The 17,078-nt window shown below is 52.5% G+C and overlaps 1 protein-coding gene across 10 annotated transcripts in view; it reads right to left on the bottom strand.

Annotated features, from left to right (window-relative positions):
• NFASC (neurofascin) overlaps nucleotides 1-17,078 on the bottom strand; it is a 155,027-nt gene that overhangs the window by 60,669 nt on the left and 77,280 nt on the right. For 8 of the 10 annotated variants that reach the window (XM_040985257.1, XM_040985259.1, XM_040985261.1 and 5 more), the window contains one exon: nucleotides 59-239. In XM_040985257.1, the coding sequence (XP_040841191.1) occupies nucleotides 59-239 (181 nt within the window). Of the gene's footprint in view, nucleotides 1-58; nucleotides 240-17,078 lie in introns of those variants that run through there. The other 2 variants (XM_040985263.1, XM_040985266.1) reach the window with 2 other exon arrangements.

The following is a 17,078-nucleotide window of genomic DNA, read 5'->3' as shown; positions in this document are numbered from 1 at the left end:
TCCAACAACTCTGCCCATGATCGGTAGGAACAAGAGAAGAGGATGGAGCAGGACTCACGATCCATGGGAATCTCGATGGCCCCGACAAGTCCAAGGATGCAGAGGAGGAAGGCTGTGTGGACCCAGGGCGGCGGCTGTAGCCTGGCCATCCTCAGCACCAGGCCCCGCTCCTCGTGCCCCAGTCCTCGGGGTCTGGCAGCCTTGAGCTGCTCCACCTGGGTCTCCTGGACAGAACTCAACTGTGGAAAGAAACACAAGAGCAGGTGAGTGTCCACTGGATTTGTGGCTTGTTCTAGTAATGCTACGGGGTCTGGAAGGACTCAGGGGCCCACTGGGCTTAAAACAGGGACTTCCGGGCCCAGCACAATAACCTTGCTGCTAAAGTCCTCGCCTTGAACACGCTGGGATCCCATATGGACGCTGGTTCTAATCCTGGTGGCCCCACGTCCCATCTAGCTCCCTGCCTGTGGCCTAGGAAAGCAGTCTAGGACAGCTCAAAGCTTTGGGACCCTGCACCCAGATGGGAGACTAGGAGGAGGCGTTTGGCTCCTGGCTTTGAATTGGCTCAACTCCAGCCATCGTGGCCACTTATGGAGTGAACCATTGGACAGAAGATCTTCCTCTCTGTCTCTCCTCCTCTCTGTATATCTGACTTTTCAATAAAAAAACAAAAACTTGGTGGACTAACAGCCTTTTAAAAAATATTTCTTTTTACTTGAAATTTGGAGGATCAGAATAAGAAAAAGAGGAAGTCACAGAAGTCTTCCATCTGCTAACTCATACCCCAAATGCCCGCAACCAGCACGTCAAGATCAGGAAGCAGGAACTCTGTCCAGGCCCCCATGTAAGTGGCAGGAACCCAATTGCTTTGGCCATCACTGCTCCCTCCTAAGCTGCATTAGGAGGAAGTTGGACAGGAAGCAGAGGAGCCAGGACTTGAGCGGGCACTCCGATAAGGATGCAGGGGAACCAAGTAGTGGCCTCATGGACAGCACCGCAATATCTGCCTCCTCTTTTTGACGAAGGATCTCTGAGAATATGGAGCGTAGCTGAGGACTGGGGGTCCTGGATGTTCCTTTGGAGCTAGCAGTGTTAGTGCCGAGACAGAGACCCAGAGGACGGCGGGCCTCTGGTGGAGCGCTATGCCAGCTCGATGATTGTCGCCTCATATGCAAGCAATCACTCCAGGGCCTGGGGCAGATGGGGCACATGGTGATCCCGAGAGCCCCTTCTTCCCTGTCTTCTGAGAGAGAAGAGCAAGTAGGAAACTGCAGGAATACAGGGCTGCAAGACTGCTCTGCAACATGGGGTTTTAGAAAGCAGCCCCATTAGCCATTCCACCATGACTCGGAGTCCACGAGGATGCCAGGAGGTAGCTCCTGCACCCATCTGGACCAATGACCATTCACCAAAGGGACAACAAGTTCTGCTCCTGCTTTTCTGCAGCAGCTGGAAACCCACAGCCAACCATGCCCCTGGCTGAGGGTGCAGAGGATGGGGGCAGGACGCCTGCCCGTGAGAGTCAACCCTGGGGATCTGGAGCAGAAAGCAGGTCACTGGTCACCATGGAAGGAGGCAGCATGTTCCAGTGCTAGGAGGTGGGGCGAGCTAGGACACTCACTTTCTGCTCCTGCAGCTTTTTTCCTGGGTACGGGCTGCGCATGGCTACCAGCCTCAGGGCTGTTTCTGGATTTCATCCACTTGTCTCCCTTTCCATGGCCACCATCGTGGCTGGGAGCATCACCTCCCACACAGCTTCCTGCGTGGTCTCCCTGTCGTCCCTGCCCCTCTGCTTCCTCTCCACCCTGACCACTGTCATTTCAGAAGGGCAGAGGCAAACAGGCCACGACCCTAGCTAAACTTTCAAGTGCTTGGACCACCTGCCAGTTCAGTTGGCATGAGTCTGGTGTGACTCCGAGGCCCTGCACCATGTGCCCCTTCTGCAGTCTCCGCTCTTGACGCCCTCCCTGGCCTCTGTGTTGCAACCACTGCAACACAGTATGTGTCTCCCAGTGTGCGCTGCGCTGTCCTGCTGACTTTTGTACAAACAAACATGCTTAGACCACTCTTGGGCCTGTCCTCCCTGACTAGGATTTGCTGGGTGTGACTGTGTGTCCCTACCCACACTCTTCAGCACCCACAGCTGCCTACCACGATGGCCCTTGCTCTTGGTATCCATGCCACATCGCAGTCTCCCCTACAGAAACAAAGATTCTATAAGAAAAGTGTTTACTGCTCTAGTGCTAGAATACACCACAGAAACTAAACACAGCAGATTCTTCAAAATGTATGATGGGGCCGGTGTCATGGCATAGCAAGCAAAGCTGCCACTTCCAATACCAGCATTCCATATGGGTTATGGTTTGTGTCCTGACGGCTTCACTTCAAATCCAGTAGCCTGCTAATGTGCCTGAGAAGGATACGAAGGAGGGCTCAAGTCTTCAGGCCCCTGCACCTGTGAGGGAGACCCTGAAGAAGTTCCTGGCTCCTGGCTTCAGAGGAACCCAGCTCTGGCATTTGTGACCATTTGGGGAGTGAACCAGTGCATGGAAGATCTCTTTGTATCTCCCTTCCTTTAACTCTACTTTTCAAATGATCTGAAAAGAGGGGAAAAAACACTCCACATGATAGATGCATAAGAAGCTGAAGAAATGAACCAGTGGATGTACAAACCACTTGGATCACAAGGTTCTTTTATTAATCTTGATTTCTTTGACAACCACCAGGGGTCGCAAGAGAACACTCATTGTGGACCTGGGCCGCACCAGGTAGAGGAGGACACCTTCCACACAGACACTGACCCCTGGCCAGGAAGAGGGTTCGTTAGGAAAGCAGACAGCTTCCCATGCTAGATGACATTACAGGGGGCTTTACTTCCTTCTCCTAATCCTACAGGATGGCGGTCAGGCTGGCCCAGAATGAGTCAGACTGCTCCAGCAGGGGGCAGCAGGGGAGGGAAGGTGCTGGGGAGGGGACCTGTCTTGGCTCTACAAATGTCACATCAGGCACTGCCAAGCATGGAAGGCACCTCTTTTTTTCTTTCTTTCTTTCTTTCTTTCTTTTTTTCCCCTGGAAATCCTGGTGGAAACAGGAAGCCAGAAGCTGTCCGTGAGTCAGAAACACACTGTCAGGAGGAAGGCTCAAGTGTCCAAGATGTTTCTGGACCCATAGATTTTTTTTTTTAAATTATTTTAATTTACTTGAAAGGTAGAATGACAGAGAAATAGGGAGAGAAAGAGAGAAAGAGAGAAATGTTGCAGGCTGAAACTGCTATTTATAAAAGAAGGCACTTTGGCTCAGAAAATTAAGCACGAGTCCCTGAAAATCTCTCCGGGGAATATGCCCCAAAGGATTAAATGCCCTGGTTTCTGCCAGAGGGATCTGTCCACTGACACGTGAACAGATGAACCTACTTCAGTCCCAGTCCTTCCTGGAATGCCATCCAGCCACAGGAAGGAGGGGAGAATGGATCCACACGCTACCCCGAAACATGCTCAGTGACACGCAAGATCACATTTTGGATGAGCCCACACGTACGTTTCAAATGAGACACATCCAGAGACCCAGTGCTGTGGTACAGTAGGTGTACCCACCATTCTGCAGTGCTGGCATCCTATGTGATCACCAATTCTGGTCCTACCTGCTCTATTCAAAAAGCAGCGAAGGATGGGCCGAGTCCTTGGGCCCCTGAACCCATGTGGGAGACCCAGAGGAAACACCCGACTCCTGGCTTTAGCCTAGCCCAGTCCTGGCCGGTGCAATCATTCAGTGAGTAAATCAGCAAATGGAAGATTGTTTTCTTCTCTTGACTCTGACTCTGCCTCTCCCTCTCTGTAACTTAAAAAAAAAAAGATTTATTTATTTTTATTGGAAAGGCAGATTTACAGAAAGAAGGAAAGAAAAGATCTTCCATCAGCTGGTTCATTCCCCAAGTGACCACAATGGCCAGGGCTGAGCCAATCTGAAGCCAGGAGCCAGGAGCTTCTTCCAGGTCTCCTACATGAGTGCAGGATCCGAAGGATTTGGGCCACCTTCTACTGATATCCCAATTCATAAGCAGGGAGCTGGATGAGAAATGGAGCAGCTGGACATGAACCAGTGTCTATATTGGATCCTGGTGTTTGCAAGGTGAGGATTAGTCTACTGAGCTATTCCGTGGGGGCCCTATTATCTTTAAATAAATAAATCTTACAAAAGCCAACTACCCAGGACAGGTAGGCATGTGGAGAGAACACGGATTGGTGGTGACCAGAGGCAGAGGGAATAGGAGAGTGGGGAGGAATTACTTAATGCCTATGGTGTTTCCTTTTGGGAAAATGAAAATGTTTTGGGACTAAGTACGGGTCATGGTCACGCACATTATCAATATACAAAATGCTGGTGAGCCATGCACTTTAGAATGGCTTATAAGGGGCGGAATTTTAGCTTGGCTAAGATGCCCATGCCTTGTATTAGAACACCTGCCTTTAACAGCTGGCTCAGCTCCTGACTCCAGCTTCCTGCTAATGCAGACCCTGGGAAGCAGCTGGTGACGGCTCAGAACACTGAGTTTCTATCACACATGTAGGAGACATGAATGGGATTCCTGGTTTCTGGCTCTGGCTGAATGGCTGTGGGATACGAACCAGCAGATGAATGGGAGTGCTCTTTCTGCTTGTTTTATGCAATGCAAGTTGCAACTCAATAAAAATCAAGATGTCATGACAATCTGCTTAACATGCTAAGATAAACACAGAACATGAGGAGGATGGTTATGTGAAGTGGGTACTTAAGGGTCCTCAGACCAGGTGCACTCAGCTTGGTGGGCAGGCATGCTGTTCCCAGCCCTGCTGATACATTCAAAGCAAATTTCCACTGGGGCCAAGAAAGAGGAGAACCCACAATCCTTGTAGGCAGAGAGTTCCAGCACTGAGTTCCAAGGACCTTGTGCATGCAGGCTTCTCTTTCCCCATGCTGACAACCAGGCAGGGAAGGGCAAGGTCAGGGGTCCTGACAGTCAGCCCTAAGATGCCCATTAGTGACCGCAGGGCCCTGTTCTATGGCCCAGAGTCCTCATCACTCACACTCCTCTTCCGGCCCTTCCAATACCACATGAGGTTGCTGCCCCAGAGTTGAGAAGGACGATGCAGTGGCAACTGGGCAGAGGACATACCATATCTGGTTTCAGATGCTGGAAGATGGTATGGAATTTTCCATTGAGCGCCACATCACAGGCAACACCAGCACCAAACGGAGGACGTGCCCGAGGGCAGGTGCTTCACCAAGACACAGGGAAGGACCATACAAGGTTAGCCCAGCCATCCCATGACACTTTCTGCGAAGTTAAATACACTATACCTTTTAAATACACTACACCTTCCCACCCATGCTACAGACAGGGCGTAATGGAAGGGTCCTTGCCTACTGCGTCTAAGAGACGAGGGGCAGATTCCAGTGTCTTACAATATATCAGAGAGGAGCCCTACGGCAGGGGGAAGGAGAAAGCTCAAGGACACAAAAAGAAACTGCGTGTGGACAGACAGAATGCCATCAGCCGCAGCCACTGATAATCTACTTCCTGTATATCTGAGGTGTCCCCACGCCCTGCACACCCTCACACTCCCACACCCAGGTAAGACAACAGCCACAGAACAGAAAATGCTTTGTCATGTTACCTAGTGAATTCTCTTGTTGAGAAGCCAAATGGTATGTGGTCAAGTGAATTACTGCCAATGTAACGTGAAGGGAAACTGGGTGCTCATCAGAAACACCATGGCACTTTTTTTAAAAAAGACTTCTTTATTCTGCTTGAAAGAATTACTGAGAGAGAACGGGGAGAAGCAGAGAGAAGGACAGCTTCCATGCCTCTATGGCTAGAGCTGAGGCCATCTGAAGCTCGGTGCCAGGATTCTTCTGGGTCTCCCACATGGGTGCAGGGGCCCAAGGACTTGAGTCATCCTCTTCTGCTTTCCCAGATCATTAGCAAGGAGCTGGATCAGAAGTGGAGCAGCTAGAACACCAACTGATACCCATTTTGGATGCCTGCGCCACAGGTGGAGGATTAGCCTGATACACCACTGTATTAGTCCTGTAGCACTTTAAAACAAGCAGAATCCAAAACCCTTGAACATCAAGGCAGGGGCTGAGTCAAGCTGTAGCTATCCTTTTGCTAATCTGACTGCTGGAACTTGAATGTCGTCTTAGAAGAGGGATGATGTGCGCTCTGGGTCAACCTGCCTGAAGTCATGCCCCTCGCACCTGCTAGCCATGGGAAATGTGGGCTGGAGATGTCGGAGATGGGGCATCTGTGAGCTGGGTAATGACCAGGAAGAAGTGCTGGACATGACGGCTTCCTGACCCAGACCCAGAGTCCAGGTCCACATGGTCAAACTGCTGGGGACTGAGTCACTTCCCACTTAGAGAGAGGGGGCCTTGCGTAAGCACTGCGTTTAGGGCTTTGAGTCTTTGGGATGATGGCAGTAGCTACTTCTGAGGGGTGCTGAACACTTGCCAGCTATAGCAAGGACACAGAGCAAAGCTCCCCAGCTGCTGGCGGCTGTCCCTGGCAGGATCTGAACCCGTGGAGAGGCACTGTAGTGGCACTGGCTCCCTCCATGACACTACTGGTAATTCTGGGAAATATGTAGGGTAACGATCTAGCCATGGTTACTGCCTGCCCGCTTGGCTGTTTCTCTCTTTTTTTCCGGATCCTGGATCTTTCCCCAGACAAGGGAGTCCCTGGTGTGGATTCTTCAAGCTGTCCCTGGCAGATGGGCGGGATGCCCACAGCTCCCACAGGCTGTCACTGTTGGGGGCTCCCCACATCCATGAGGCCTTACTCTGGGCAAGCTGTGCCAGTGGTCACAATACATCTGATGTGGTCAGGGGAGTAAAGGGCAGCACTGAGACGGGAATCAGCTGGTAGTGCTTCAGCTTTTGCAGCAGAAGCTGCCTCTGGTCTGGGGTGACCTTCTATATCCACTGGAACATGTAACACATGGTGGCAGACACTGGTCTAGGGGAGCACAAAGGGACTTCACAATGCCCATGGACAAACAGAATGAAAGGACACGTTTAGGTGGCAGAACACAGCAGTTAAGACACCTCGTGGGACACTTGCAACCCATGTTAGCATGCTTGGTTTAAGACCCAGCTCCTCAGCTTCTAATCCAGCTCCATGCTAACGCACACCCTGGGAGGCAGTAGTGATGGCCCAAGTCCTCAGGTTGCTGCCACCCTCAGGAGAGACCTGGGTTGAGCTCCTCTCTTTGGCCTGGCACAGCCCTGGCTGTTGGGGGCACGTGGGCGAGTGAACCAGAAGGTGAAAAGACCTGCCTGGTCTCTGCATTTCAAACAAAATGGAAATAAATAAAATTTTGAAAGATAAGCTTATTTGGGTGCAAGTTTTTCCAGAAAATTTTGGCCCATACGCAGGTGGATGAGACAGGAGGTTCCTCTGCTCATGGTGCTACACCAGACAAAAAACAATGGAACCAACATATCAGGGTTGTAACAAGCTCAAGGGCAAAAACACAGCCCATCCGCCTGGGCTCCTTTATCCATCACTGCCAAATGCGCAAGCAAGCAAAACGGATCAACTGTGACCCACACGGACAAGAGCACAGTATTCAGTATTTAGAAGGACAGGACTGGCACAGACGTTGTGTTAAGCCGCCACAGGATGCCTGCATTCCATGTGGGAGTGCTGGTTTGAACCTTGCCTACTCTGCTCCTGACCCAGCATCCAGGTGATGCATGCGCTGGGAAGGAAGCAGCCCATAGACTTGGGTCCCAGTCCCACACACCCCACAAGGGGGACCAGGGTGGGGTTCTGAGCTCCTGCCTTTGTTCTGGTACCACGCTGGCTATTCCTGGCATTTGAGGGGGGTATATTTGAGAATGGAAGATCTGTGTCAGTCACTTTCGAATAAAGAAGTGAATCTGTAAAACAAAAACAAAACATAACAACAAAAGCCAACCATCCAAACAAAAAGAGCTATCTAACCAAGAAAAGGCATAGAGGAAGCTTAAAAAAAGAAAAACAGTGTGGAAAAGGTACATACTGTGATTCCAACTACTTGACATTCTGGAAAAACTGAAGAGTGAATACAGTGAGGAGACCAGAGACCGAGGGGAGGGAGGGACAGATGCACACAAAGCAGCCTTGGGGAAGTGACACTGCCCTGTGTGATGCCGTGAGGGTGGGGACCTGTCAGCACACATTTGTCCAAACCATGCAACACCACAGGGAACACAGCTGTGGACTTGGTCCCTAGATGACAATGACATGTCAATCTGTGTTCACAGACCGCAGCAAATGCACCCTTCTGGTGGAGGGTATTGATTACGGGGGTGGCTGTGGAGGCCGGGGTACACGGGAACTCCATCTTCTGCTCAGTTCTGCTGTGAATCTATGGCTGCTCCGTAAGATGAAGTCAGAAGGCAGGGAAAGAGAGAGAGAAAGAGGGAGAGGGAGAGAGTGCTGACAGCAGGATGCAGTAATAAAAGGAAGTGAACGGATTAAGGAAGACCTTGGGCAAAGGGGACATTTGATGGATGGCTGAGTGGCAGGAAGACGTCAATTTTGCAAAGATGGTTCAGGAAAGAAAAACCTCCCTAGGAGGTAGGCCAGTTCATGGAAAGATCCTTAAGTAGGGTTCTGACTGGCAGATACACACAAACACACATGTGTGCATGTGTGCACGCGTGTGGACTTGCGAGAAGCCAATGCAACTGGAGTTTGGGGAATACCTACAAGAGAATGGAATCAGTCACAGTTAGGGAGAAAGGCAAGGGAGTGCATTCAAATAACGAGGAGCCTACTTTGCAACCAGCATGGTAAGACTGCGGGTTAAACCACCATTTGTGACATGAGCGATCCAGATTAAGGTGCCTGTTCAAGTCCTGGCTGCTTTGCTTCTGTCCAGATCCCTGTTAATGTGCCTGGGAAAGCAGCAAAAGATGGTCCAAGTGCTTTGATTCCTGTCACCCATGCGGAACAACAGGATGGAGCTCCTAGCCCAGCCCTGAGTGCTGTGGCCATCTAGGGGGTGAACCAGAGGATGGAAGACCTCTGCCTCACTCTGCCTTCTAAGTGAATGAATGAATGAACTTCTAAAAATCTGTATTCCAAGCAAGACAGGAAGCTACTGAGAATTTCAAGCACTGGCTTGACAGGATGAGGCTTGGCCACCGTGAGGAGGATGGGACGCAGGTGGGTAAGAAAGCCTGGGGTAAGTGCCCAGCTTTCCAGATGTGTGAACCTGCATCACTCACTCCTGCCATTCCCTCCCCTGCTCTCCTCCTGCCACGTAATTTGTTCTCATCTTACACATCTGAGTTCCTGCTGGTGCCACCTCTGCGAAGCCTCCCTTGGTTTGCTTGCATCACTTGCTTTCTCCCAGGTGACATGAGGCTCTCACTCTGTGTGTTCTCAGAGCTCCTTCCCCAACTATACCATGAGGTTCCTGAGGCCACAGATGGGCCAGTCACAAGGTCACAAACAGGGGGTACCTACCTCCATGGGGAACTCACCCAGCACCCACACTGCCTTGGCACCCACATGCTTCTTGGATAAGTCCTTTCTACTCCTTTCTCAGGATGAGTCTATGGGAGTTCCAGGGTTGGCCACTCCATCTTTTTGGCACTCCAACCCACTAAGGAACAGGCACTGATTCCAGCAAGGAGACATTGGCTGAGCCGTCCAGGAAAGATAAATTCTTCTTTTCTGAGAGAGATCACATTGGGAACGCCCATGGAAGGGGGTGCAGCGGGGGTCCGCCAGGGAACATGAGGATGTCCCACAGAAGGCAGAGAGAGGCACTGTCTGGATTACTGATTGAGCCCTTCCTGAAGCAAGCCTCTGGTGGGTTTTGAAATCACACACATACATGTGGAAGCATGCACATTACACACACACACACACACACACACACACACATACACGTGCGTGCGCTCTCTCTCTCTCTCTTTTCCATTCTCAAGCCAGCTGGAATAGAATCTGTTATCACTTGGGCTGACAGCGCTGTCAGAATCAGAAACAACTCCAGAGTGTTGGCTTATTGCCAGAGCCTTCTGTTGCCCCCCCTTTTCCACACAAAAGAGCGTCCCTCCTCCTGCCCGCCATGGCCTCGCCCTGCTTGCCCCCTGCCTGCAGCCTGGGTAGACACGTAACACAGAGCCTTGATCTGCAGGCAGATCTGCAGCCTCCCTGGACGCAGTTCAGTGCTGTTCTCTATCTCGACTTGCCAAAGCGCTCTGAATTAGGGTATCTCGGCTCCTGCCTTGGCTCTGCACTCCCTCACCCCTGCTCCAGCCACACTCTGCACTTGCCCCTCCAGATTTCCATGCCCTCCTGGTGCCACATACCATGTTCTCCATCTTCACTCTGTCTGAGTGGGGGCTCTGGACACAGCCAGCCCCTCTGTCCACCTTCACGGCCCTCCTTGGGGTCCCACTGCATCATCTTGAAGCCTCCCCTTCCCTCTGGCCCTGCCAAGCTCCGGGGCAGCCCTGATCACACAGTAAGACTCTCCTCTCGTCTGCTGCCCTGAGTGTTTCCCCTCCGTGCCCACCTTGTTGGCAGGACCCTCTCCAGTCATCCAAGCCAGAGATGGGGACAGCCCCAAACCTCACCCGCTCTATAGCTCCTATCAGGCACCAAGGTCCTTGGCCTGTCCACTGCTTACCCTTACCTCCTTTCCCCTCCCCAGGCTCATGCCTGTACTGCTTTTTTCTTACATCTTGGCCACTGTAAGAACAAAACAAGTCTCCCGGACCACCAGTCTCTGCTCCAGGCTGTTACTATAGGGACTTTCCTATCCCTGTCCCCCTCTGATCAATTCCATATTTTGCTGAAAACCCTTCAAAGTCACCCCACTAATTGGTAAGAATAAATGCAAACAGCCAGCTCCAGCATGCTGGGCTCCTGAGGGTTCCTCCAAGCCCACCAAGACCCCACTTCCCAACTGAGCCACACACCACACAATGCACCTGCTCCACACTTCACGCAAGCCAGCCACTGTGCGAGACCTTCCCTCCTGTTCTGGGAGCCACACCCAGAGGCAGGTTGCTCAGACCACATCTCCTCTTTCCTCTCTCCACACACCTTCCCCAAGCTTCTAGAACAGGAGGGACAGAGGGACAGAGAGGGAGCGAGAGGGAGGGAGATGACGCCTCCCTGAGACTGGAACCTGCAGGATCTGAGACTGAGCAGAAGCAGGTATGACAACCAGGACAGCACCATGGTTTCCAGGATGGAGAACTGGACTGGGTGATGCTGATCACTGGTATCAAGAACACAGAAGGGGAAGGCCTGGCGGTGTGGCCTAGCAGCTAAAGTCCTCGCCTTGAACATGCCAGGATCCCCTATGGGTGCCGGTTCTAATCCTGGCAGCTCCACTTCCCATCCAGTTCCCTGCTTGTGGCCTGGGAAAGCAGTCGAGGATGTCCCTAGGCTTTGGGATCCTGGGCCTGTGTGGGAGACCGGGAAGAGGTTCCTGGTTCCCAGCTTCAGACTGGCACAGCACCGGCCGTTGTGGTCACTTGGGGAGTGAATCATCGGATGAAAGGTCTTCCTCTCTGTCTGTGCTCCTCTCTGTGTAACTGACTTTGTAATAAAAAAATAAATAAATTTACAAAAAAAAAAAAAGAATACAGAAGAGGAGAGAGGAGCGGGGGTTTGACCTAGCAGTTAAGGTGCTCACCTCCCACATTACAGTACCTGGGTTTAATCCCTGACTCCAGATTTCTGCTAACACAAAACCTGGGAGGCAGCGGCAATGACTCAAGGAGCTTGCTCCCTGCCATGCTCACGGGAGACCAGGCTGGAGTTCCTGGCTTCAGTTTTGGCTTGGCCTGTGAGCAGCTGGGAGTGAACCAGTGAATAGGATGGGAACTCAAACCCTGCCTCTCTAATAATAACAATGATAATCATAACAATAAGGCAGGATGGGGAGTCAGGCAGTCAGTCACCTTGGTGTGACTACACTCTGATGTAGCTCAGAGCCTGCAGGGACTTGGAGACTGTGCCAATGAATTAACGCCTTGGGATGCACCAACAGCTGAGAGCTGCCCAGGCCGTATGCCAGCAATTGGTTCTTGGAATCAACGAATAGTGCTACGAGAATCAGCCTGGGGACACTTAACACATCCCTGCCACAGGAAATTGTGGGCAAACAGAGATAATAAAAGCCCAATGCAAATTTCAGCCATCCTGCAATAGATTGAAAAAAAAAATACGCAAGCAGGCGAGGTAAAACCAGAGGAAACAGGTGCACCCAGAGAAGGAGCAGGCATGCAGGTGCATGCAGGAGTGTTAGGATGAGTGCACATTGATCCCTGCCAGGGCCAGGGCGTCCTCGAGCCAGGCAGGATGCAGGACAAGGCTTTTCTCAAGTAATCTGTTCCTCATTGTGCTCCAGGAGCATTGTGGCTTAGGCTGACACCAGAGCTGCCGTGTTCACACAGCCATAGCCCTGCACCTTTTCCCCTTGAAGATGAGAGTGCGATGCCTGCAACAGTGTCCATTTCCGCTGCCTTGGCAAGGCGGAGCAGTTGAGGAGTCTCAGTGGGAGCATTCTCAGCTCAGCACCAACCCCCCGCCACCACCACACACCTGCACCATGGCAGCTCCCAGGTTCACACCATCCCTCTCCCTCGCTGGCTGGAAACACTGCGCTCTTCCTTCTCCCCAAGACCCCAGCAGGCATTCTGTAGCTCCCACTTCCCCATGCATGGCTTCCCAGTTCTGGAGCTCACTGTCTCCCACCTATGTGCTTAGTTGTTCCACATCTGTCTCCTGCCTCAGGCTCTGTGCTTTTTAAACTTCTTATTTACTTGGAAGGCAGAGAGAGACAGGTTCAGACAGAAATCTCCATCTGCTGGTTTAGTCCCAAATGCCCACAACACCCAGGCTGAAGCCAGGAGCCCAGACCTCCATCTTAGTCTCCCACATGGGTGGCAGGACCCATCACTTGCTACCTTCCAGGTACACATCAGCAGGAAGCTGCCATCAGAAGCACAGCAGGGACTCAAACCCGGGCACTCTGACATGGGATGTGGGCATCCTAGCCACTGAGCCAAATACCTGCCTGAGACTGAATCTTTCAGGCTGAGAGCCTTGTGCAACCTCCTCCACAGTGAGACGGTGCAAGGGATGCGTGTGGGTTGAGTGACAGCCACCATATCAGACACTTTCTGCCCCTGGGAGGTAAGCGGCCATCAACATATCAGCACCTTGGTTGATGTAACATACAACAGAGCTGCTGTTACAACAGAAGCCCAAGCAGTACAAACAATGGCGATAACCTAATAACAGCATGTCTTCAGCAGCCTCTAGGGAAGCCCTTCCCTTCCCTCTGTCATTCTCCCACCGCTCCTCCCCACACCAGCAGGCACAGGAATCCGTCCCTGCCACCACTCTCAGGGCTGCAATGACACTTCCATGTGCAAGGCCACGCTGCTGTCCCTCCCCCACACTGGGAGGCTTGGGATCCGGGAATGCAGATTCTCCAGCACCTGCTAGAGGTTCTGAAAGGCACTCTCGGCAGCCGGACTGCCTGGAGCATCACTGAGGGATCCCCTCTCCCCCCTGCCCTCTGACCACCCCCCCACACACACCGTACCATCTCTCATTCAAGGGCAGCGATAAAGCAACAGATGGCTGGCCCCAGAGGCTCCATGCCCTCCAACCACAGGCATAGGAAGGCCAGGGTGGCAGGTTTCCTAGGAAACTCCAAATGCCATCTACTGATGGTCACCAGAGGCCTGCCCTGGGGGGCGACAGCACACCAGACAGGAGAGCTTCCTGGCAGGCAGACAGGGATCAAAGGGAATGCAGAGGGAAGGGCTCCCTACCTCTGGTAGCACCTGTACCAGGTGTCCCAGCACCCTCTGCCACACAGCCCTCCCTGCGCTTTCTGAAAGGCAGCAGCCAGCCTCCACTTTCAGACACAAGCCACTCACCAGCCTGCTCCGAGAGCCCGCAGCTCCTGGCCTTAGAGCCCCTGCTCAACGCTGGTGTGGGAGCCACCAATCTTCCAGGAGCCTCCACCCACCAAGGAAACCTTGTCTGTGGGATTGACGCCCCCTTGCTGAGGGGAGGAGGGGTGGTCTCCATCTGCTCTGTGGCTGGGTTTCACGCCTGGCTCCCTCTCATTGTCAGGGGAGCCATGTGGGGGGCGGGGTGGGGGAGGGGGCTGCGTGTTTAACCATCAGCGGCCCTCAATCACCAAGCCCTTCGCTCCCAGCCTCGCTGAGTTCACAGAGGCGGGGTCCAGACTCCTTCCTGAGGAGGGACACCTGGGTTTAGGATTAGACGTTTGGCTAATAAAGCAGTTGCTTTGTGCCCAATGCCCAGAACTAATTCATACGTTGAAATCGGAACCCCTTGGCTAATTACTAGGGGGTGAGAGAGAAGGTGAGACTTTTCCTGCCAGCATTGATACCAGCCTTTCTTGGGCGGAGAAATACAAGCCACCAGCAAGAAGGGCAGCCGCTGCTCTCCCTGGCAGGTCAGATCTAGAGGGTTCCTGGTTCTTTGTCACAAGGACATGGTGTGGGTCAGTCACCAAAACTGTGACTGATTGCTGGCTGTGGATCTTTGGCTGTTTCTCTTGATTTCCCCATAACACAATTACACTCCAAAGAGCATCCTGCGTGCATAGCCCTAGCTCATGCACCCAGTTTGACACTGCAGTGATATCCCAGCAGACCGGCAGCCTCGACCAGGAGCCCAGGAAGCACACGGCCATGGCTGCGATCCAGCCAGTTTTCTAGAGTTTTCTGCAAGCTGTACATTTTCTCCTCACCCTTGCTCATGCATTCACCCTCCCAATGGCAATGGCTACTTCTTGCATGACTCACGGAGCCCCTGCTAGGGGCTGCCTGGGCTTATCTCAATCTCCATCATCTGGACTCCACTGGAAACTAGCTCTGGCCAGTCTCCTGCCACCCAGGTGGCAGGTAAAGCAGGTGGCAAACCCATCAGCAGTCACCAGGTTACTGGGTGGGCCAGGGCACACGCCGGCCTCCAGATGCCAAACTCAGGCTGGGAAGAGGTCCAACAGGAGGACCGTGGAGACATTCCTGCCTCTGCCTCCATCTCCGCCTCCCACTTCTACCAGCAGCAGCAGGAGGGCGAGGGCAGCTCCCTTCTGCTCTCTGGAATTCGCACCCCAGCTCCTTGCTGCCTTGGCTCTCTGTCTTTTGCCCTTGGGGAGACAGTGTCAACAACAAACAGGTGCACATCTGCCTCCCTTCGCAGCTGATGAGGGGCGAAGATTCCCCGGACCCGTCCCTGAGAGGGACTGCCCGGCTGGGCACCTGGCGTCAGGGCACCAGACACAGGCTGCGCTGTCTGCCTGGGGCTCTGCCACTTAAGAGGAGTGGGGTATAGATCTGAGGAAGGCTGGATGGAAGTGATAACTGGTCTAGGTCACGGGTTCCTGGAATTACGAGGGAAGGAAGAAGAGTCAGGCAGGAGAGAAATGGAGATGGGAGGCAGGGAGGCCAGAAGAAAGCTCAGGGTTGGACCTCAGCTGGCCTGGGGCTCCCACAGGGCCCACTCCATGGGATGGATGGATGGTCTGTCTGTGCCGTGGATACTAGTTGGTCATAGACACAACAGGAGGCTCAGACAGCCATGGGCATGTGTATAGTGACAGGCTGTGTATCAAAATAAACTCCCTTTGGTCCCATCTTCCATAGGCTTCCTAAAATTCACAGTTGAACCTGGCATTATTACTGCCTAAATGAGGCCAGACATACAAAAAATTATGGATTAGGTGGTTTCATGAAGCATTGAGAATAGGTTGAGAATAGGCAGGAAGTAGATTAGGGCTGAGGGAGGGGGTGACCCAGTGCCAGTTCATTTTGCTGACAGCTGCCCCACTCTGTGGGCTGTGACAAGGCGCTGCATTCCCTGAAAACCCCTGCACTGGGTACTGCATGTGGTTGGACCCTTGGAATGCCATGTGAATCATAGCCCAATTCAGCTGCCATTAAACTACTGACAGAAAACAGGATTCAAGAAGGAATCAGAACACTTGGTTACCAAACAATCATGATGCTTCAAAAAGGAAAAGTCAACAATGAAATCTGCGAATAGTTTCAAATGTTCCAAGGGATTACGTTCTTCACTCAGTTTCTTAATGGGAACAAGTGATTGCTAACATTTATGGGATATATATAAATATGTCCGGACTCCCTGCCTTGTGAACTGCAGAATGCTGCCCAGAGGGAAGGGGCTGTGGAGCATCCAGAAACTTCTTCCTACAGGAGACAGCTCTGCAAGCTCCAGCAGACCCCAGCCGACCTCTGCCGCCGCTGCAGGCTCCCTGGGACTCTTGTCCCTCCAGCTCCAGCTCAGGCCCTGCACCTCCTCACTTCAGCGCCTCTCACGTTAAATGGCTCTTCCCTAGATTCCAAGCCTACTCTCCACACCCTCTTCTCAAGGCACTGGAAGATGGCAGACTAAGCTACAACAGGGCAAAATGCAGGGACCAGACCACAGGAGAAACTGGGGTGAGGAGAAGATGACCCCTAGCCCCTAAACAGGAAGGTAACTTCCTAAGGAAGCAGAGTCCTCTTGCATTTTACAGTCGTGGGTGTTGCCTCTGAGCTGAGCACACAGCAGAGACCTCGCACGAGCTCACAAGTCATGTGAAGGGGGAACCCACTCTACTTGAATTCAGCTTCAGCTCTGACAGAAAGCAGCATACCACCCCTCCAGAACTAGGAAAGAGCCTGTGCTCAGAACCACACAGTGTCTCCATCCCACCTCCGCCCCTACTTGCTACAGGATAGCCAGTGCCTTTTAGAGGCTGTGGTTGTGGCACAGTAAGTTAAGTGACTGCCTGAGTGCCCATTCAAGTCCCAGTCGCTCTGCTTCTCTCCCAGCTCCTTGCTCATGCAGCTGAGTGCTGCAGGCAGTTTACAAAAGAGCGTGCTGTGATGACCATGAACAGAGTGGACTGTGCCTGAAATCTTGAGTTTACATGATGCTGGCATCGGAGATGAGTGCGAAAGTGTTCGGGTATGTCCACAGGCGGACAATGGTCCAAGGTCACAGGGTGTCCTTGAGACAGTCACACACGGAC

The sequence above is a fragment of the Ochotona curzoniae genome, unplaced genomic scaffold, assembly GCF_017591425.1.
Source record: "Ochotona curzoniae isolate NIBS_2020 unplaced genomic scaffold, NIBS_Ocur_1.0 contig_430, whole genome shotgun sequence".
Classification (NCBI taxonomy): domain Eukaryota; kingdom Metazoa; phylum Chordata; class Mammalia; order Lagomorpha; family Ochotonidae; genus Ochotona; species Ochotona curzoniae.
Note: the sequence above shows the minus strand (reverse complement) of the source record. Positions and strands in the feature narration are given on the sequence as shown.